Genomic DNA, 23,800 nt, shown 5'->3' with positions numbered 1-23,800 from the left:
TACTTTTTAGTGTTTCTGCTGTAATTATGACGAAGCTGCTTGTTTTGTTTTGTTTTAAAGATTTATTTTTGGGATTTTTGCCTTTTATTAGGATAGGACAATATGTAGACAGGAAGTGAAGTGGAAGAGAGAGAGAGAAAGAGAGCAAGAGAGAGAGGGAGGATGGGATCGGGAAAGGTACGCAAGCCAGGACTCGATCTCGGGATTCCCGAACCGCAACCGCACTATGTGTCAAACTTTTATATTAACAGAACCTGAACTAGAAGTAACAGAACTGGATGTATGTACATACTGAATTAATTAACCACAATTCATATTGTAATTTCAGACATAAATGTATTTTCTTCTGTGAAAACGGTAGTTACTGAGGGGGAAAAAAAGAAATATGATTTTAGTTTACATATGTTTTTACCCTTTTAATTTAGAGTTATATTATTTTAATCAATCAATAATCACTTATTATTTTAAATACATTTAAGTCACCCTGTAGCCCTGTTTGAAGTTTGCTGAGGCTCTGTAGTGGGCCCCAGTCCTCTGGTTAAAAAACACTTTGCAATATAACAGTGTAATACTCTAATAAGCATAAATATACATATATAAGTAAGGGGGAAATACTTCATATTTTAATTTCACACTTTTTTCCTATTTACATTTTTAATTAACCTTTTTAACTTTTTAATCAGTCTTTTTCCCCCTCAAAATTAAATAACATTTTTAATGACACTAAACTATTTTAGTACTGAATAAAATTAACAATCAATGCCTTGCCCATCATCTTGATTTTTTGCAATTGTTTAATGCAGTTGTTTTATCTGTGAACCATAACCCTACCAGTCAAACGTCTTTGAACAGTAAGATGTTTAATGTCTTTTAAAGAAGTCTCTTCTGCTCACCAAGCCTGCATTTATTTGATCCAAAGTACAACAAAAACAGTCAAATTTTGAAACATTTCTACTGTTTTCTATTTGAATATATATTAAAATGTAATTTATTCCTGTGATTTCAAAGCTGAATGTTTAGCATCATTAATCCAGTCACATGATCCTTGAGAAATAATACTAATATTCTGATTTGCTGCTCAAAAACATTTACTATTATTATTATATTGAAAACAGCTGAATATCATTTTTTCAGGTTTCTTTAATGAATATAAAGTTCAGAAGAACAGCATTTATCTGAAATAGAAACTTTTGTAACATAAAGTCTTTATCATCACTTTTGATCAATTTAAAACATCCTTGCTAAATAAAAGTATTAATTTCTATAATTTCTTTTAAAAAAGAAAACCTCCAAGCTTTTGGTATAGTGTATAATGTTACAAAAGCTTTTTATTTCAGATAAATGCTGATCTTTGGATCTTTCTATTCATCAAAGAATCTTGAAAACATGTACTCAACTGTTTTAAATGTTGATGATAATAATAATAATAATAATAATAATAATAATAATAAAATATAGCTGCAAGCAGCAATTGCGGGGCCAAGCACAACAGAGGCAGAATGAGGAGCTAAGCATGGCAAGGAGCAACAGACCGACTGTAACAATGAGTAACTAAAGTCATTTTAGGATAATATCAGTTGAAATGGCTGAAAAATCATAAATACAACCAATAATATTATTTAATGGCTTATCACTTTTGACCAACAGGTGGTGCTGTTTTCAAATTGATGTGACGTGTTCTGTGTGAAATGACAATGACACACACAAAGTTTGCCGTCATTATGTCAAAGCTTTGCAGAGATACAGCCTCAGATGTAGTTTGGCATCTTTCCAGCAAATTTGTTGATGCGCTAAACGAAAACGGTTTCGTATATCGACACGAAATTCATAACTTTTTGCCAGCATGGTCTGAAGATGATCTGAGTCAATTTTGGTGAAGATTGGACTAACGGTCTAGGAGGAGATCCAAAAAGTAGGTTTTGTACATTAATCAAAATGGAGGACAGGAAGTTTGGCCAATTTCGGCATAATGGGTATCAATGTTCTCGGCTTGACCCAAAGAATCTATTGACATCAGTTTCATTACAATAGGCTAATGTAAACAGAAGTTATTAGCATTTTTGTAAATTTCATTATTAATGTTTAGTGAATGGCGTATTACTTCTGACCCATAGGTGGCACTGTTACCAAATTGATGAGGCTTGGTCAGAGTGTGGTGACAATAGCACATATAAAATTTGGTGTCAATATGTCAAAGCTTTGCAGAGATACAGACTCGGATGCAATTTGGCATCTTTCCAGTAAATTCGTTGATGCGCTAAACGAAAACGGTTTCGTGTATCGACACAAAATCCATAACTTTTTGTCAGCATGGTCTGAAGATGATCTGAGTCAAATTTAGTGAAAATTGGACTAACGGTCTAGGAGGAGTTCAAAAAAGTAGGTTTTCCACATGAATCAAAATGGCGGACAGGAAGTTCAGCCAAAATTGGCAAAATTGGTATCGGTGTTCTCAGCATGACCGAAGGAATCTATCAAAATCAGTTTCATTTTAATAGGCTAATGTACGCAAAAGTTATTAGCATTTTTTAAAATTTAGTTATAGCTTTTGACCACAAGGTGGCGCTGGCCCCAGAATTTTTATGTACATTCAGGGCATGGTGCCGAACATTTTTGTAATTAATGTCGAAACGATACGCTAATCCGTTCTCAAGATACAGCATTTTAAAGCTAAATTCAAAATGGCCGACACCCAAAATGGCTGACATGGGAAAATTGGATATGGTTCGACTCGGTATGACACACCGAATCTAAAGAGACCAGTTTTGTGATTTTTGGACAAATCATTCAGACGTTATAAAGAAAAATAGCCATTTTTCGTATCTCCTGACCACTAGGGGGGCACTGCACCGAAACACTGCAGGTAGCCTCAGGTCATGCTTGTTATAACACACACCAAGTTTGGTGTCAATATGCCAAACTGTTACGGAGATATAGCCTCACATTGATTTTTGCTAGCTTTTCGTAGAATTCTTTCGCGTGTTATTCGTGAACGGCTGGACGAATCGACTTGAATTCCATAACTTTTTGCCACCGTGGTCTGAAGATGATCTGGATCAATTTTTGTGACAATCGGTGCAACGGCCTAGGACGAGTTCGAAAAAGTAGGTTTTACGAACAATTGAGAATAGCGAAAAAACTAAACCTTACGATTTTTGAATTTTGGTGTCCATTCGACTCGGCATGAGCCAAGGAATCAGAGGAAAAAAAGAATTTTTGTTGTGTGGCTTACGGTTCAAATGTTATTAGCATAAATCTTTTGAAAGTTTGGACAAGTGGTGGCGCTAGAGAGTTTGAGTTAGAGACTCCAAACTTGCTATGGTTAATGTTGAGACTGTCCTCTATCAGTGTGCAAAATTATACAACTTTCCCGCAAACGGTTCTATGGGCTGCCATAGACTTGCGGCGGAAGAAACGGAAGAAGAAGAAGAAGAAGCAGAATAATAAGAACGGCAACAGATACAATAGGTGCCATCGCACCTTCGGTGCTTGGCCCCTAATGAACGGCAAATTAGCACATTAGAATGATTTTTCAGGGATCACGTGACAATGAAGACTGGAGTAATGATGCTGAAAACTTAGCTTTGATCACAGGAATAAATGACATATCACATATTATAAATGACAAATACATTTAAATAAAAAGCAGTTATTTTAAATAGTAAAAATATTTCAGAATTTTTGTTTTTGCTGTACTTTGGATCAAATAAATGCAGGCTTGGTGAGCAGAAGAGACTTCTTTAAAAACATTTTACTGTTCAAAAACTTTTGACTGGTAGTGTTCATGCAACAAGTTATATTTAAAGGCAATATTAAGATAAATTTTGCACAATAATGCCGAGCTGCAAAAACAAACACATTTGAACTTCATGCCCACTTTAAATAAAAAAAAAAAAAAAAATCACAGCTGACATCATTCGTCTCAGAGAAGGAACTCCAGCCTCTGCATTACTGAGGGAGCAGTGGCATTGAAACTAAGGCAAGGAACATTTATTATCTTGATTGAAGGTAATGAATTTGTCATCGGTAGTTACAGATTTGAAACAGTGCACCTGCCAGATCTCACACACGGAGCCATTAAGAGACCCCCGACTCGGTCTCATTGTGTGTGGGTCCGTGTAAATGACAGCATGTATTAATCTCAGCCATGCGAGGGGAGGTGGCTGTGCTAGATGAGGGCAGAGAGGGCAAAGCAGAATTATATTATCTCCACATCCACCCAGGATCACCCGCAGCGCTGACACAAACACACACGTTCTGACAGGAGGACTGTGTTTTAACACAATTAAGACTGAAGGTGTTGTGAACAGTGTTTGAATGAAAAGTGAATTTAACAGGTTGGCCTGAGAGAGGTGTGGATAGAGCCGATTTGAGTGAACTTATTGCCCTAATGTTTTCGACCTGAGCTAGTGCTAGGCTTTACTAGTACAGCACTAAAATGCAGAAAAAGTAACAACTTTAGCCATGCTGCATGCATATGTGTCTGAAGCTGTGAATGTGTACAAAATATATTAATAAATAAAATAAATGTCAAATACACACAATACCATTCAAAAGTTCAAAAGTGTGTACTTGTATTTCAAATTTTTTTTTTTACTGTATTGCTTAATCAAATAAATGCAACCTTTGTGAACATAAGACACTTTTTTCAAAAATCTTTCAGATCCCTTTTTTTTTTATATTTCTGAACATTTACTTGTAATTTATACTGCTTTTACAGATCTGAAAACCTTTGCATCTTTGTTCATTTATCTTTATCTGTATTGTTACAGCCCTACACAGAACTAACCATAAGGAAAGAAGACTCTGACTGACCCATAAAGAGACTGTGTTTATTAGTAGGTTTTCATGTTCCCTGGATACCAGTGATATCAAACAGCTCAACATTTTTTTCGAATGCCAGTACCGGACATATAAATCAACATCTTTTATTTTATTGGTAGGTGAGGTTTTTTTGCTTAGCGGAAAAAGAAACTGCTGCCAAATAACACCAGTGCTGGGTGTGGGTTTTCACACTCTATTGAAGAGCTCCACAGGGATGCATTGTTCCTTTCTAACATACTGTCACACTAAAAATGTATGCCTGAAGACGTTGCTCCGGGTGAGATAGCATGAAGAATGTATGTAGATGCATGTGGGTTATGTGTGTGACAGGGCTTATGTTGCGCGTCCGTGGGCCTGCGGCAATCGCGCATTCATATCTGCTGGTTTTTTGGAAAAGGGTTTTGTTGACAACATGTACAAAGGCTGTAAGTTACCCTGTATGTGTTGTGTATGTGTACGTTCAGGACAAAAGAAGAGGAGTCTCTCGAGTCTTTGCCTCCATAGGCGATGTGCTCTTTAAGAATGCTCTCTTTCTCAAACACACACTTGATTGCTCTTTTTGTTTGGAGTTTATTGGCAGTCCATGCAGAAAACATGACAACCTGAGAGAGAGAGAAAGAGGAAGAAAGGGCCGTTCAAGATGGCTAGACAATAAAATGTACAAAAGACAGATTTAGGCCGCTGGGAATGGAAAGGAGAGAATACATGAGAAAGAACTGAGGGAGGATAGACCAGAGAGTATGAGGGTGGGAAAGGACAAACACTTCCTAGAAAGAAGAAAAACAGGGCTACAAAAAAGGAGTCGTCAAGCAGAATGTTTGAGCTTCTGTTTGATTACAAGAAACTGATGATTTATGCCGCTAAGGACAAAAAAAGCAACTTTAAAGTATCAAAAAAAACTTTATTTGACTTAAAGCTATAGTCATTCATATTTTAGATGTGTTTTTGGAGGTTAAATATCACTGATACAAAAAAAACCCACTGGTGATTGTGTCACACAAACGATTGTGGCTACTAGGGAGTGATTATCAATGAACAATCACTTACATTTCAGATTGCTCCTAACATACAGCTATAATATGAAGACTTGAAATAGCCAAAGTCATACTTTTATGCTGTATCCTCTTTCTGTTTTTGAGCCTGTTAGTTTAAATCACTTTTGTATGGAAAGGAGCAGCTTGAACATTATGTCTGACACCTCATTTTGTGAGGGAAAGTAATTTATCCCTGTTAAAGGGATAGTTCACCCAAAAATGAAAATTCAGCCATTATATACTCACCCTCATGTCATTTCAAACCTGTAAGACCTTCGTTCATCTGCAGAACACAAGCTTTGTGACCCTGCATAAACAGCAACACAACTGACACGTTCAAGGCCCAGAAAGGTAGTAAGTACATTATTAAAATAGTCCTTTTGACATCAGTAGTTCAACCTTAATTTTATGAAGCTCTGAGAATACTTTGTGCACAAAGAAATAAAAAATAACAACTTTATTCAACAATTTCTTCTCTTCTGTGCCAGTCTTTGACACGTGTTAATGAAGAGTACCATACTAGTGTTGTCACAATGCCAAAATTTTGACTTCAATACAATACGATAGTAGTAGCCACGATACTACTACTGAAATGATACGACGACAAAAACATATCTAATAGACTGAATAACAGATGATCCAAACAGAGATCATGGTTATTTTATCTATTAAAACAAAGCATTTCATCCCCCCTTAAAAAAAATAAAAATAAAAAAAATAATCACATGCCAGTGCCACTACACAGGATATATGGCGAGCAACTACCAAGTCTACAGGTATGTAGAGATCTTTGCTATACTGTAAGTTAGCTAAAAGGATAAAGCCAAATCTTATTTAGATTTTTTGTTATTTTATCTTTGTAATAAGAACCTACATGCAAGTAACAAACTAAAGGACAACTCTACTATAAAACAAAGACATAAATGAAATAAATAGGGCCCTAGAAAATCTGTTTTATTTTTCACACTTTAGTTTTTCTAGATTCTATTTTAATGGTTACATTAAAAATATTTATCAAAAAGCATGTCTAATTAATTGAAATCATGAAACTTGCAGAATTTAACAGCAATTTAACAAAAATTACATGTTTTAAAGCCTTATGAAATATGTTTTATTATTTTAAACATCTTAAATTCAGTTTTGTTTTTGTGAATCTGTGTTTTCCATTAATTTTCTGGATTCTATTTTAATAGTTTCATTAGATTTTAATAATCAAAAGCATGTCTAATGAATTTAGATAAAATTAGATTTGATATAGAATTAATTTAGTACAGTTTTTTTTTTTTTTTCCCAAGAACACTGTTGTGTATTTACAACTTTCTGGTAAATAAATTCTGGTAAATAATTTTTCTCGTAAATATTCCTTAAATATTGTTTTAATAATATTTTTTATTACTAGTAGTAGTACCATCATTACATCAAGTTATATATTTCTGACGGTCAAGTTAAACGAACACCGCAAGCATCACATGCGCTTCAGTATGTGTGTAGTAAACAAAACTGCGCATCTGCACCGTGCACTAACACAGAAACACGCAGAACATGCAGGATTCATGCAGCTTAAGTATTTTGCAGCTTAATGCTCATAGACACTGGTCCATCGCATTTGACTGAAGTGTACTAACCTAGGCTACTTTTGATCTATTCATCGCAGTGTTTTACTCAGGAAATACAGCTCTTATTAAAATGCATTCTTAAAGTACCCGTACTAGTAAAATGCTGAATAGTACTGTTTTTAAAAGCAGGGTATCTCAATACTTTTTTAGTACTGGTATATCATGCAACACTAACGCATACTTGTGCATTCTTCTGCTTGTAAACAATCCGTAGCACATCCAGGTTTAATGTCACATAGACTATTTTATTGATGTCCTTACTACCTTTGTGGTCCTTGAACGTAGTAGTTACCGTTGTTGTCTATGCAGGGTCAGAAAGCTTTTGGATTTCATCAAAAATGTCTTTAATTTGTGTTGATGAATGAAGATGAATGAAGGTGTTACGGGTTTGTAAGGACATGAGGTTGAGTAATTAATGACAGAATTTTCATTTTTGGGTGAACTATCCCTTTAAATAGTCTGGTAGTGTATGTCATTTAAACAGTTAAAATTTTCTTAAACGGTACCAATTTTGTTTTACTTATGTTTTACATCAAGTCTTCAAAATCCCCAAATTCCTCACAAATACTCACTTTTTTTTTTTGCGCCTGATGATTTTCTAATTACCGTCAATGCCCAATGCCAACATCCTGAAACATCTTAGCCACTTACATTTTACTGTCAACCACAGCATCGTGCTGTTCACACACTGAAGGGAGCCTGAAGGGATGATGCCTGTGCTATTTCCATGATTTTGCATGAGGTGGAGATTTTGTCTGTGTGAACTGTCTTGTCAGCCACATACTTTCTCATGCCATGCAAATAATCTTGGGTTTACTGTGACTAGCATGTTTGTACAGCATGTCTCACTGTGTACACACACACTATTGTTCTCAATTATTTAAGGGAGAACGGTTTAAAGCATGTTGCATGCCAAACTGGAATTTGCAACCCCTGCATGAGTATATTCAGCACAATCAAGTTGTTGAGACTCACCTATGTTGGGATGCTTGAGCAGACGGCAGATCCGGGCCTCTCTTTCTAGCTTCTGATGATCTGTGGATCAAACACAGAAAGAATAGTTCAGCACATTTAATCCCCACACCTCTACAAACATTATCAGTGAAGAACCACTCAAAAGTTTTAGGTTTGTAAGATATTTTTCTGTTTCTGAAAGACGTTTAATCAAAAATACAGTAAAAAAAAAAGTAATATTGTGAAATACTATTACAATTTAAAAGAAGCTTTTTTTTTAATACATTTTAAAATGTCATTTATTCTTATGAAGACTGAATTTTCAGCAGACATTACTCCAGTCTTCAGTGTCACATGATCCTTCAGAAATCATTCTAATATGCTGATCTGGTGCTCAAGAAACATCTTGTTACTATTAATGTTAAAGGAAACCCAGGGTATTAAGACTTGTATGGCTAATACAACGTAAGGTATGTCTCTTAATGAAATATGTTGTAGAAAAGATGTACGTTATTAAAAAAAATAAATAAAATAAAATAAATCACATTGTTTTATACATACTATTGGCACTACCTGTTGCTATTTTTACCTCAACACAACTTGGATACAAATCTTGTAAAATAAAATAATAATACGATGATCACAGCTACTGAAAGATGAAAGGTGGCGATGGATGGAGCCTAAACGACCCCAGATATTGAGTGAAATCTGCGCTGAGAAACTTCTTTTGTGGCTGCGGCGTCATGACAAGCGTCGGCAAGTTTACATCTTGTCAGGATGGCATCTAGCGTTTCTCGTCTCTGCCGTTTGTAAGATCTTTCAGTAGCTGTGACCTACTAAAAGCCTCAAAGGCATCAGGGCTAAAGCGGAGAGAACAAAGACACGTCTTTAAGAAGTTTTGTTTGCTTACAGGCATCTTCCCGTTCTTTTCACCTCTTCTTATCACTAGGAAAGAAGTAAAGACTTGCATCGCTTCTTTTGTTGCCCTTCGACTGAACCAAAAGCCATACAACAGGTAGCACCAGTAGCTCACAGAGTGCAACCGTTTCACATCATCGAAATAATGGCGCCCCACAGTCTGAAATATGTATAAAACGATGTGGATTTTTTAAATAACGTAAATCTTTCATGAGTTTTCTACTACATATTTCAGTAAGAGACATAATTTATGTTATATTAAGCCATACAAGTCTTAATACACAGGATTCCTTTTAAAAACAGTTGTGGAAGCCATGATTTTTTTTCAGGACTCAAAAGTACAGCATTAATTTGAAACTTAATCTGAAACTTTAGTAACATTCTAAATGTTTTACTGTCACTTTTCTGTCCACAAGTCATATGAATCATTTTCATGATGTGTTTGTAGTGCTTTTTGCTAATTTTGGAGCTTGACAGCCCCTTTTTACTTTCATTACATGGAAAAGAGCGATGTAATCAAATAACCCTGAGACGTATATATATACCAGGTGTAAACGGTTCCTGTGATATGGCAAATGCAACTGTTCAAAGACATATAATCAATATCAAGCCTATTGCCCTATTCTTAGCAAGAAACTAGTTAATGACTGAGCGTACATGTAATGGGCATGAAGTAAATATGTCCACTCTATAAAGGAAGCAGCTAAGATTAATATAACTGCCCATCCTGGAATAAGAAGCATCGATCTCTAAAAGGATACAAGGTCATAGCCTCTTAGGGAAACCTTTAGAGAGGGAACTCACCGGACACACACACACACAAACTGCTTCAGCAGTATAAATACATAACGCAAATAAATAGCTGTTCTCAGCCCATAAACTATAATGTTACGCACAACGCTTTAGGATAGAGAAGTGATCATGTGATACAAAAAAGAGGGAGACTTGAGAAGTGTCAGTATGAAAAAGCTGGGCTTTTTATGGAAGATGGCTGCAGGGATGTTGGTTCCTGGTACTATGCATACTTAAGAGAGTGATTGATGGAAAAAAAGTCAAGCCTCATAACTAGTTTTCTACATGACGCCAGACAACACCCTAGTTAAAAAGAATGCACACGTGCAGTCGAACACACAGTCATCTGCAACAGCAGGGATCTGCTAGTAGGAATTCAAATCATGAACTGAATGCAGGCACTCCTGCTGGGTCAGATCAGTCTCACATAAACACACACCACTCTTACACATAACATGTCCTTAGTCCAAGTGTGTGCTACTATTTGAAATGAGCCAGACTTCTGACTAAAGACAATTTGACTAAATATAAAAAAAAAATATGCAGAAAGTATGAATATCCCAGAGTGTTTATGTATGTGTACAGCCACAATGCGATGGGTTTGTGAATGCATGTGTATCTTCTACCCGAAAAGCCTTCAATCCCTCTGACAGCCCCAAAGCATAATTCTCTGAAATGACATCAACCTCAATCTTAAAGTGTCAAACATTCATCTAAAAAACCATTACCACTACACTATATGAGCGGTCACACACATGAACACACACAGACAGGTTTCAGATTTTAAGTGATGATGTTTTCATCATATAGAAATGGATGTGGGTGTAGGATCACGGGTGGTTTAAAGCTTATCTGAGAAGTGCGACCAAATAAACATCCCTCTGAAAGAGTGAGCGGTGACTGCTGTGAGTGATGCACGCGTGCGTACGGTTTACGGCAGCAGATGTCTTTATTACCTAACAGAATTAATGCAGGACATTTAATATTCAGCCCTGCCGCGGCTCCCTAAAGAACAGTTAATCTGAGCGTGAGAGATGGCCGTACAACAACATCTTGGCATCTAACGGCTGCTGAGAAAACAAAACACACATAAACGAAACTGTTATAAAACTTCTTGTTTTTATCATTTGCTGCACCTTCCCCATGCAATTCTGCATTATAAATCAAGTTTGAAGTGAAATACACACAAATCCACTGATAGCTGGGATCTGATGCAAACGATAAAGGCTTCTAGAAAGATAAATGGCATTTTTTCCCCACTTGTGTTCCTCCTTTTGGGCGCTCTCTCGTTTTCTTTCTTTTTATCCCATTACTGAAGAGATAAATAAATGATGTGTTGTTCAGTGACCATCTCTAAAATGCAATTGGGCTAAGTGCTGCTTTCTCACTGTGCGGTCAGGTCCATGATGTCATCGACTCCCAGAGAGAAAAAGAGAGAGAGGGAGAGATTTAGAAAGTAGGAGTGATGAACTGACTGATATAAACGCTAAATGAAACATTAACAGGTGCATAAGTGTCCTGAGATTGGATCAGCATAAAATTTTGATATCATAATGAGCATGACAGGATGTGATGAACTGATAACAGACCAGCAACTGTTATAAAAAAAAAAAAAAACAGATGGCAGGAACTTTCCACAGATCAAATACAATACAATAAAGTACATTCAGTGGAGATGGGTAAATACAATTTCAAACTATCATTTGTGTACTTTTGCAATAAACATTAACAATAAAAAGAATAAAAGTCACCAATGCTCATTACTTACATTACTTAATAATACACTACAAAAGTGTGTGTTTTTTAAAGATTTTAAGACAAGTCTGCATTTGTTTGTACAATAACATTTACAACAGTAATATTGGTGAAAATCTGTTTTTGTAATACCATATAATAATACAGTGTTCTATAAAATATTCTAAAGTATAATATTGTGAAATATTATTGTTTTATGACAAAGTTGAATTTTATCAGGCATTACTCCAGTCTTCAGTGTCACATGATCCTTCAAATATCATTCTAATAGGCTGATTTGGTGCTTAAAGGACAGTGATGGGAATAACGGCGTTATAAACAAATGCTGTTACTAACATGGTTATTTTTTTCAGTAACGAGTAATCAAACAAATTACTGTTTCCCCTGTTACGCCGTTACAGTTACTAACAATAAAATGTGGCGTTACTATAATTTATTATGCGCAGCAAACCTGTATTTGATGAACCGTAAACTCCAGTGTGAAGGCACATGGCTAGCCGTTACTTTGCAGAATTGAAGCGCTACGTGTAAACGATGATATTTGTTGTATTTTCCTGTCAAAATAAAGGAGTTTCTTTGGAATTCTTCAGCTTTTAAGAACTGTTGGTTTCTCTGGTAGTAGGTGGAACTAATGTTCAAACAGCAATCTCATTGGCCGACCATGTGATTAATATTCATGAACCCAGCAGCTCACAAATCCTTAGGGCATTTTATATTGTTATTAGCAGTAGAATTCGTAGTAGTTTTGTTATTTTATCAGTATTATTTTTAGTTTTTTCCCTTCTTTATAGAAACACAAACAACCTCTCAAGCACCACCACCAGTCCTAAGTTCAGTCAACAAGACAAATATGCATTCATACATGGTTATTCTGATTACTAAAGGTCTAATTACTAAGTATAATGCTCAATTATCATAATATATTATACATTTGAACCCTTCAACCCATTGATCCCCTTTAAAGTCTACTATATGGAGAAAAATCCTGGAATGTTTTCCTCAAAAACATTTTTTTTTTTCAACATGAACATCTTGGACATGATGGTGAGTAACCTATCAGAATTTATTTTTTTTGATTCAGGAGTGAACTAATCCTTTAAGAATAATTTCTTTTGCACGTATGAATGTGGACAATATTTCCTTAATATTTTTGTGGAAATGGCAATACATTTTTCAGGCTTCTTAGATGAAAAGAAACTTTCAAAAGAATATAATTTATTTGGAATAGTATCATTAATGCAAAATATTTCTATTCCAAAGAATTCTGTTCTTTTAAATTGATCAAAAGTGACTGCAGATAATTATAATAATTTATTAAAAACATCAGCAGTCCCTTCTGATCAATTTAATGCCTCCTTGGGGAACAAAAGTATTAATTTCTTTTTAAAACATCTTACTGACCCAAACCTTTTGAACAGAACATCAAAATTAATCACACAAATTAACATAGTTCATTGCTCTAACTGTAGTCTGTGTATGCTTGCCAGGCAATGAACAATCACATAAATTAATCTTGAGCGTGCAGTAACAGATCAGCTTCTACGACAGCAACATAGCTCATCCAATCAGAAAAGTGCATTTTATAATATACAATAAATATAGATTAGTTTTTAAAGCACACTCAATAAAACACAGCTGGAGCTCTTTATGAATGTTTGCAGGTGCTCTTTCCAAGTTCCTTAAACAATACAAAATATCAGATCAATTATTTTCTTTCCTGTCTAGCATTGGCTACAGCCAAATAACTTTTGTAAGCAAGTCAATACAATGATGACACTTAAGCAGCACAAGTACAAGCCAATCACCTCAAATGCACCCATGGGAGGGTGTAAACCTCTGTGGTCAAGCTCACAGTGCAAAAAAAAAAAAAAAAAAAAAAAAAAAACACACATGTAGAATTAAGCAAAGGAGTGCAAAAGGGGAAGGAAACCTGCTGCCTCATGCCTTTCTGACTTGCAGTTACAGCTCAACACAAACATAGTTAAATGCAAAGGAAATGCTATCATGGATATACATTTACCCTACTGTATGTATCTAAATTAAAACAGTACCACCACTGTACAGTTTTAATGGGTGCTATGCAATGCTATAAGTCTCATTTCTGTTTCAAATTTGTAAACAGATGCTACATAGCAAAAAATGAAATGGCTCAATTTCATTTTGTTGAGTCCTACAGCACTGAAAACACATTGAGCAAATGTGTGCACATATGTGCAAGCTGCTCACACAGATCCCTTTATGTCACAAAGACATGAGACACGATATCGTACGTATCTGTGCTTATTAAGAGCACAGTCTGCCAAGAATCTGAACAGATAGTAGGGTTGCTCCGACACGGACTAGACATTACAGACTCCGTTTCACAGGTTATCACGGCCTGGACAGTTACAAATATGCCCCTGCATGAACTAAAAGGTGAGCTATTGTGCACTGCACTGAGCTCTGATGAGAGAGACACATGCAGAGACAGTTATTAAGCCACTTGAGGCAATGGGTGGACGTCATTGTGTTCGCATTCTTTTCAGATCAGCGTCAGGGTAGATGAAAGGGCTCAAGTGACGTTAAAGATTGAATCTGTGAGTACAAAGAAGCAGGGGTTGTGCGAGGTCATTTCTCAGCAGGTGAATCTCAGGAGAAAATGTCAGAGGCCTCAGGGAGGACTCTGTGACATAAGCGCATAGCATCTGGGGCAGGATCAGGTCTCTTCTAACAGCACGCGAGCTCTGGGCAGATTTCCAATAGCTTGGATTTATCATAGACGCGATGATCTAAACATACATCTAACCCCTTGGTCAATCAAGACCTATTAGATGAAGTTAAGTATACAGTCTACACATAAACAAGGGATGTGCACCATTACGTATCAAAATATTTGGGCTATTTTTCACGTATAAGCATCTTATAAACACAGTGCTTTCTAAAGACTGGTTAGAAATCATTATAGAAATTGTGATTGGCTTGTTGTACTGAAAGCAAGTTAATAACAACATATTTAAGTGTCAATCTAAGTAGTCAAAGTTTGGGGTCAGAAATATCTGTTTTTAACATTTATAATAAGAAATGTTTCTTGAGTACCAAATCAGCAGTAATAATATATATACACATAGATACATACACACACACTACCATTCAAAAGTTTTTGAACAGTAAAATTTTTAATGTGTTTTAAAGAAGTCTCTTCTGCTCACCAAGCCTGCACTTATTTGATCCAAAGTACAGCAAAAACAGTACAAATGTGAAATATTTTACTATTTAAAATAACTCTTGTCTATTTTAATATATTTTAAAATGTAATTTACTCCGGTGATTTTAAAGCTGAATTTTTAGCATTATTACTCCAGTCACATGATCCTTCAGAATTCATTATAATATTCTGATTTGATGCTCAAAAAAGGTTTCTTTGATGAATAGAAAGCTCATAAGAACAGCATTTATCAGAAATAAAAATCATTTTTTTTAAATTTCAGATAAATGGTGATCTTTGGATCTTTCGAATCATCAAAGAATCCTGAAAAAAAATGTACTCATCTGTTTAAATATCAATAATAATAATAATAATAGCTTTGATCACAGGAATAAATTACATCTTAACATATATATTGAAATAGAAAACAGTTATTTTAAATAGTAAAAATATTTCACAATTGTACCATTTTGCTGTTCTTTGGCTTGGTGAGCATTAAAAATCTTGTTCAAAAACATTTGACTGGTAGTGTATTTATTTATTTTTTATGGAAACCGTTTTACATTGTAATAATATTTCACAATATTACTTTTCTCTGTATTTAGTGTATACTTCATACAATATTTTAACAAAATGTTTTTGTACAATGACAGCACCACAGCTGATTAATTTTGGAAACCGCTTTTTCCCTTTTGGTCGTTCTTCTCTCTAATAATCATCTCACAGCCCTCCTCTCCTCAGCACCCCAGAGACCTGCCCTTGTTATGGCCTTTGCATCGTTCTGTCCGCTTGCTTTATTTTTTCATCCTCTGTTGGCTCATCAACGCTGACCTTAGTGTCCTCACTGTTTACAAATCATGGGCTAATGCTGGTCGAAGTCTGTTAACTGTCGTCTCGCTCTCCGTCCCTCCCTTCTTCTTATGTGACGACAGACACAACACGGTCCAGTGTCATCATCAACTTGACTCATTTGTCACAACCGTGCCCATCTATTTGACATGTCCTGCCCCAATCGGTACAGTCCTGTCCCCTATCTGATATTCTTGTTTACTTCTTTTGCTGTCTTGCAAGAACTGACATTTCATTCCAGCTCCTGCTTCTGCTTCTCTTCTGTACGCGCGTCGAAGATTGACACGGAAGAGAAGTCGCTAACTTGTTTTCTTTGTGCACAAAATGTATTCTCGTAGCTTTATAAAATTAAGCACTGATGTCACATGGACTATTTTAACAATGTCCTTACTACCTTTCTGGGCCTTGAACATGGTAGTTGCATTGCTGTTTATGCAGGGTCAGAAAAGCTCTCGAATTTCATCATAAATTTCTTAATTTGTGGTTCAAAGATGAAAGCAGGTCTTACAGGTTTGGAACAACAGGAGGTTAACTAATGACTGAATTCTGATTTGTGGCTGATCCCCCTTTAAGAGAGATAATGAACACTAGTAATCTACCAATAAGTGTTTTCAACGATAATACTGATACTGAGATCAAAGAAGCAATTTAAAATCACAAAACATAAATTTACTGAAACACTTATTTTACATAGTATTCACCCAAAATTTAGAAAATGTGCATTGTTGTCAGATAATTCTAGAACTGACTCGAGGCAGAATCTTGACGGACAACTTCTGTTGATCGGCCAAATGGACACTGGCAGGCCGATAAAAATGGACAAATATTGGCTGATTAATAATGAACTAATGGACTACAGTACTTAAATTCTCTCATATATTCAGTCCAGCTGCGACACAGCAAGTTTTCTTTCAAAAGTGACATATCACACTCAACCCAGGCACAAAACTAAAAACATGCAGTAGGTAAATTTAGCTTATTATTGTTTACTCTTCCTGCTCCTTCCTTGTAATTAAATACTAAGAAACATGCCTAGATCATTATATACAATAAAGTTTACTTTTACAGTGTTTTATTAAATTAAAAATAATTAAAAAGTAATTCAAATACCCTTTTAAAGGAAAACTTCAGAACAAAAATTATTATTATTATCATTTTTTTTTTTTTTTGAGGAAAACATTTTAGGATTTCTCTTCAAAAAACTCCCATCTCATTTTTTCCTCCAACTTCAAAATTGCCCTACATCGCTGCAGAAGTACCAACCCAGTGTTTACAAAGTGAACATGCAAAGAAGGTCAAACGCCCTTTACAAAAAAAGGTAAAACAGCAATGTAGGATGTTTTTGAAGTTAGAGGAGAAAATGAGATGGGAGTTTTTCGATCTACCCTGAATGTCATGAACTGGAATACACAGAGTTCACACAGAGCTGGACAAGATGAGTGTTTGAGGTTAAAAAATATATAAATTTTTTTAGAAAATGACAGACCCTTTTTCCTCAACTGGGATCATTTAGAACCTTTTGAAGCTGCATTTAAACTGCATTTTCAAACTTGGGGGCACCACAGAAGTACACTATATGGAGAGAAATCCTGAAATGTTTTCCTTAAAAACATAATTTCTTTACAACTGAAGAAAGGGGGTGAGTACATTATCTGTAAATTTTTGTTCTGGAAGTGAACTTCTCCTTTAAGAAGTTTCAAATGCCAAGATCAAGATATATATAGAATATTGATTAAAAGGTCTTTTTCAAGGTTCTTAATTATGTTTTAAAAGACCAGAAAGTCTGAAGTCATTGAAGGCAGGAGAGGGTGCAAGACAGTTCTTTGTCTGAGGTGAACAGAGTGATTTGGACAGGGTGACACTGCTGGAAGCGACAGTCAGACGGAAACCGCTTCTACCTGGAACCAGATCCAGTCACATCTTATTAATGCAGTGGATTCAAAACGAAACAGGCCCTCCAAGAGCAGCAAAGCCTGAGGAAAAAGTGTGTGTGTGTGTTAGAGACATGTGTGTAAATATATAAGGAAGAATGAAAGAAAAAAAGGAAAATCTTGTATATGTGTGTGTGTGTGCGCGTTTTAATTAAATCCATTCCTCTACGACACTTTATCACTAGTTCAACGCAAGTGACGTTCACACAAGTGCGCTGTGAGGCAAACAGTCAAAGAGCAAATAAAAATGACTTCAGTGAGACAGGCACTCCAGTAATTCAGGAAAGCAGCTCGGTTTGGTTCTCGGGCTCAAACCAACATAGCCTTTCAGGCTTTGTACTGCCAGAATAAACACCCAAAAACAGCTCCCAATGAAACACCACATCTCAGCCTGCCCATCCAATCAAATTCCTGCAAATACAAGACAGACAGACAGATGTCCTCCAGGTAGCACACACTCTCCCACAGACAGAGGCCATAGGCTCTGTGTCACTTTTAAAAACAGCTTAAGGTGCTTTGGCAGGGACGTCTGATCCCTCGCCATCGTACCACTAATCCACCGCACAGAGCTTTGCTTACACAGACGACTGCAGGGGGACGTGAAGACGTGGACGAGCACCTGTCTGTATACACATGCGTTTATTATAACATTATATCCTCTCCAGCCACCATGGTAACCCTCACCTGACTTCTCTTTCCCCCTCATTGAGCTCTCTTTCCGCCCATATGCTTTCCTCCACTTTTCTCTATCATTCAGTCTGTCTCAGGAGGTGTGCGTGGCACTTTTTCTACAGCTAATGGAAAAGTCAAACAGTTTGTGTGCTCGAGGCCTACCGTCCACTTGAAAATAACTGAGTGATGTCAAACAAAGATTGTGAACAAATAAACAATTGATAGCAGTGACAAAACACTCAATCTCTGTAATTGAGTAACATCGATGCAGATGCACATATGTATGGAAATTCATGTATACACACAAACCAAAATCTACTGGCTATCCCATTTATTCACTGTGTGGATGTTTATGTGAGCAAGTCCTCTCTGATCACAGACAAACCCTGCGTCATACCGACTGCAGCTGTTGCACGTCGCAGGACTGGCCGCCGTCAGTGTTCAACACGGCTCCACACACACCAGGACGCACAGCTTGTTTGACAGATGCGCTACATGTTGTTAAACTACTATGAAATTCATTGTGAAGAATTGTGATGCATTGCTGACACATTTTCTGCTGATGAGGAAACAAAGATTCAGTAGATAAACACATTGTGGTTGTTACAATAGACACCAGACTAGCTTCATGCGTTTTACCACTTTAAAAGAAAAAAAAATTAACAGCTTTATCAGCTATAATACAGTAATACACATAAAAATTTGTTGTGTATGGCTGCAATAGTGTGACTTAAACAGTTCACACCAGGGTTGCCAGGTTTTCACAACAAAACCCACCAAGCGCGTTTCGAATGGGGTCTCCCGGTAAAAACTGCGTTCAGGGGGTAAATTACATGTTTTTTTTCGGTGGGGTTCCCCTGGTAAAATGAGGATTCCAGAGGCTAAATATTACGTTACTGGGGTCACCTCCACCCGCAAAGATGAAAAACAACCCGCGGCAACAGTGTAAAAGTAGCCCAATTCCGCTGGAAAACCGTGGACCTGGCAACACTGATGCACATTCATGTTGTTCAAAATGTATATGACTTACTTTCCTCAGTAGAATGTAAAATATATTCTGAAGATTGTTCACGCTGCTCCAGAAGTGTACAGTGATCAGGGAAGCTCCATAAAGCATAATTAAGGGTTATGAACTGGTGTTGCTCTACTTCTGTGGAGGTGGGGTTTAGTCACACTATTACATCATAAAGTGGCACATTCCACAACCAGTTCAATATAAGACTAACAAGGAAGTTTTGAGTTCTGAAACTTATAGGATGCTTTTAATAGTACAAAACAGGTCAAAAGATCAAGACAATTTTGATTGCTCAGTTCATGACCCATTGAAAGCACCATAAAACTAGTCCATATGGCTTGTTATACAGTATTATAAGTTAAAAGTCAAAAGCCATACAAGACAGTTAAAGGTATTGTTTACAATTCAAGGTAAGTTGACAACCTTGACATCTCCAGTGTGCTTTAATTGTATGGAAAAAGAGCAGTTCAGAGAGTACAGAAGACAGACAATAATACAGGTTTGTGATGACAGAAATATTTAAACGCAAAATTAAATATTCAACAAATAGATTAAGTCTTTAAAAAGGGGAACAATGTTTACTGCAGCCTACTGGTCTTGATAATCTATCATAATCATGATGATCTCACACTTATCAAAACTGCTCATTGTGTATGCCTGCTAGTGCTTCAGCTACAACACCAGTAATGCCATAGAAATACACAGGCAGAACGGACAATCTTACTTTTGATTCCCTAATAAGATAGGCAGGGAGTCTTATCTGCAGCACATTAATAAAGCACATGGGGAGCAGCAGCAGAAAGAAGCTGAAACTTCTCAGTATAAAAGAAAAGGACAGACTCACTACTAACTTGGCATGAGCTAAGCTAAAAGAGCCAAGCCTGCTGGCTTCCTCTCTCTCAGCTCAGTAAGTCTGAGACGGATTGTGTTCACTTAGTGTACATCAGGCCTGGTGTTGTGGATAGGCAGAACTGTTAACTTCAGGTCAAGGTCAAAGGATGAAGGCCCCCATCTTTGATTTAGGATGGTTGATTAGATGTCCATCAACCGACTATTTGATAAGTGAGCTCCTAGATTATATAGTTTAATCTTTTAAGTGTTTTAGAACTTCTCTCTGAGCATGCTGACAACATGTTATGCTTCAGCATGTTGTTAGACTGTCAGCACGGTAAACACTGAAAAGTTGCGTCTCTGAATTCACCGCCTTCAAAGCAACAACGCTACAGTCATTAAAGCACAGTGTGTCAAACAAATACACCGCTTTCTACAATAATAAACGGCTTCGAGACAATTGCTGTCGAATTTCAAATCGCCTGCTGTGAACAACGTTCCTGTTATTATGTATAATCCGAAGGTCTACTTTTTTAGAGGGAGAGCTAATCACAAAACAATGCCATATGGTGATACGTTTTGTGCTTCTTAATATGTTTTCATGGAATCAGCCTACCTTGAATTACTTAAAGTTGTCTCTGCATTTAAAGCTGGTTTTGGAGAATACACTGTATTTTCAGCATGAAGTCAGCATGAAATAAAAATTCACCCTATTTTCTAAACGCATGTGAACAATTTAACCCATTCATGTTTCTTTTTTTGACCATGCAATTTTAGACCCAAGTGACCATCTATTTTAATGATTTCCTTACGACCTTTCTGGGCCTTAAACGTGGTAGTTGCGTTGCTGTCTATGCAGGGTCAGAAAACTCTCGGATTTCATTAAAAATATCTTCATTTGTGTTCTCAAGATGAACGAAGGTCTTTTGGGTTTGGAATGACATGAGGGTGAGAAATTAATGACACATTTTTCATTTTTTGAGTGAACTATCCCTTTAAATATCCTAGAAACATAAAAAATGTAGATAACTACACTAGTCAATTATAACGGCTCTTGCACATCCCTAATGCTTATACAAGTGGTTTCAGTTCAAAACTCCTGTGATTGATTTCCAAGTTCAATTGCATATGTTTGTGGAAAGGCATGGAATGAGAGCAGTCCAACCACAAACACGAACACTATTGTCACCACCACCACATGCTCTGCCATCCATCCACCCACTCAAAAGATAAAAAAAAACTCAACTACAAGATAAAAATCATTTTTTAGGAAGGGAGTGTATGTTACGTGTACTTTGAGTGTTTGCTTTTATCGTAGAACTGCCAACTTGAATTGTCCTATTGATGTAATCAAATGAATTTCTAAAAAGACAGTGTTCACACATTCATATTCCCAATGGAGATATAAACGGTGCCACAACAATCATGTCAAAGGCTCTCGGCTGTTATTTCGAGGGGTGAGAACCAGAAGGGCGTAAATGACATTTTGGGTGAAATTAAGATACATTTATCAAATGTATTTCTACTGGTAAAAGTATACTGTCATCCATGAGTGTACAAATTTTTATTATAAACGACTGAAATCAGTACACAAAGTCAAATCAAACTATGGTAAATTTTTGTTTTGGCCCTACTGTAAAGCTGGTGAAATGTCACTTGCGCCTTTCTGGTTCTCACCCCTCGATTAACTCATTAGGTAGCTGAGTTTAAAACCCAAAACATCCAAACACTTGCTAACGGAAACAATGTTTACAATGTATGCAAACTCACAGGCCTTCTGCTCAACTCTTTCTAGGAAAAAAAGGATAAGCGTAGCAGCTCAGTGTAAAGTGCAGGGCGGCAGGTTTGTGCTCTGACGTGCTCGTGTGTAAGAGTGTGAGCTTAAGCCGCGAGTCTGTCCCGCACCAGACCATCTGCTGATCCAGGGTGTCACTACGTCTCCCCCCCGATCCGTCAGGGATTATCCTGTTACGTGCTTTAGACGCCTGCAGATTCCCAGCAGTTAAAACAAAGCAGGTAGGACAAATCTCTATGACCACTGCATGACAGTGAGAGAACAATGGACGGCCTTGTTGTGAGATCACTTCCCTTTCAATTCTGCCAGGGTTAAGTGTGTTTATCGTAGAAAAACATAATGCCATCAATAACAGGAAATTATTAATGCTGTATACATTCCTCTCATTCTCAGCTCAGTAAAGATTATCAGGTCAAACGTTTTGATCGCCTTATCCTAACTCTTTCAGCGCCCTCTCTACACAGTTTGGCGATAGCAGCTGAAATATGAATAAATTATTTAGGCCTTGCAAACAATGAGTCAGCCACCTGAATAATGGTGTTTATCTGTGTCAATGTTTGTACAGTGTGCCACATGGTACAGTCATATGCATATCAGAGAATATATTATTTGCTTTCAAAATAGAGCAACGCTTATTTGAAATGAACGGAGCCTGCGGTGTAAATAGCATGAGAGGCTTGTGTTCTGGTTATGGGAAAGAGGGAGCTGGGCTTTTGTGTTGATATTAATTGTGTGACCGAAGTGGCTCATTATTTGTTGGTGGTAGATGGTAATCCATCATCTTAAAAATCCCTAATGCTGGAACTCAGACACTTAAATGAAAATCTATACAAACTATTGTTCGTCAGCACCAAAATTCCTCAAAATCTCATGAAAATCAGCAGGAGGGTCATAATAAAAGCATACAGAAGTGCTGTAAATACTCATGGCACCTAATTTAAAACTAACAACAAACTTGGAAATGTTTTAAAATTTAGGTTTGTTGACTCCATAGTTTGGAGTATTTTTATCCCCAAATAATTGAATAGTAAATTCACTTTCAGTGTAGTCTTTTGCTTTTAAGACAAAATGCTTGGGTTTCCTCTGAGAAAGACATTAAACTAGGTAGTGAAATGATGGCTTCCATATGCTCTCAGCTGCTAAGAAACATAAGAGAAACCACAAGAGCGTTATTGCAAGATGATTCTCCTTGCTATACAATTATCGGGCATCCAAATGATCCAGTTCCACGTTTTTGAAAATCAAACCAAACCAAACATTTCCTAAACCCTGCTGTTCTCTGTAGCTGGAAACCAGTTTCATCATTGCTCTATTTCTCTATGATTTGAACATACCAGCAAAATATTTCCAAAGAATGAATTGCATCTACTTATATAAATGGTAAAATTTATTTGTCTTGATGTCTGCATTATTTTTAGTTTTAACAAAACTGCCATTTTTTATTCATATATCCATATTCAACTGTCCCAAACTAGATAAATAATCGAATTGGCTACACAATTGCTGGTGCTATGAAAATAAATCCTTCAAAAATAAACTCAAATTTACCTCCTACTTTCAGTTAAATATAACATAGAGCAACTGTTCTTTCCTCAGTATGTTATGTCATGAACTAACTAAGCTAAAGCTA

At 36.4% G+C, this 23,800-nt stretch overlaps 1 protein-coding gene across 34 annotated transcripts in view; it reads right to left on the bottom strand.

Annotated features, from left to right (window-relative positions):
* camk2g2 (calcium/calmodulin-dependent protein kinase (CaM kinase) II gamma 2) overlaps positions 1-23,800 on the bottom strand; it is a 77,207-nt gene that overhangs the window by 39,243 nt on the left and 14,164 nt on the right. For all 34 annotated transcript variants that reach the window (XM_051125251.1, XM_051125256.1, XM_051125249.1 and 31 more), the window contains exon 3: positions 8,450-8,509. In XM_051125251.1, the coding sequence (XP_050981208.1) occupies positions 8,450-8,509 (60 nt within the window). The remainder of the gene's footprint in view (positions 1-8,449; positions 8,510-23,800) is intronic.

The sequence above is a fragment of the Labeo rohita genome, chromosome 13 (genome assembly GCF_022985175.1).
Source record: "Labeo rohita strain BAU-BD-2019 chromosome 13, IGBB_LRoh.1.0, whole genome shotgun sequence".
Lineage (NCBI taxonomy): Eukaryota > Metazoa > Chordata > Actinopteri > Cypriniformes > Cyprinidae > Labeo > Labeo rohita.
This window is presented reverse-complemented; position numbering and strand designations above follow the sequence as displayed.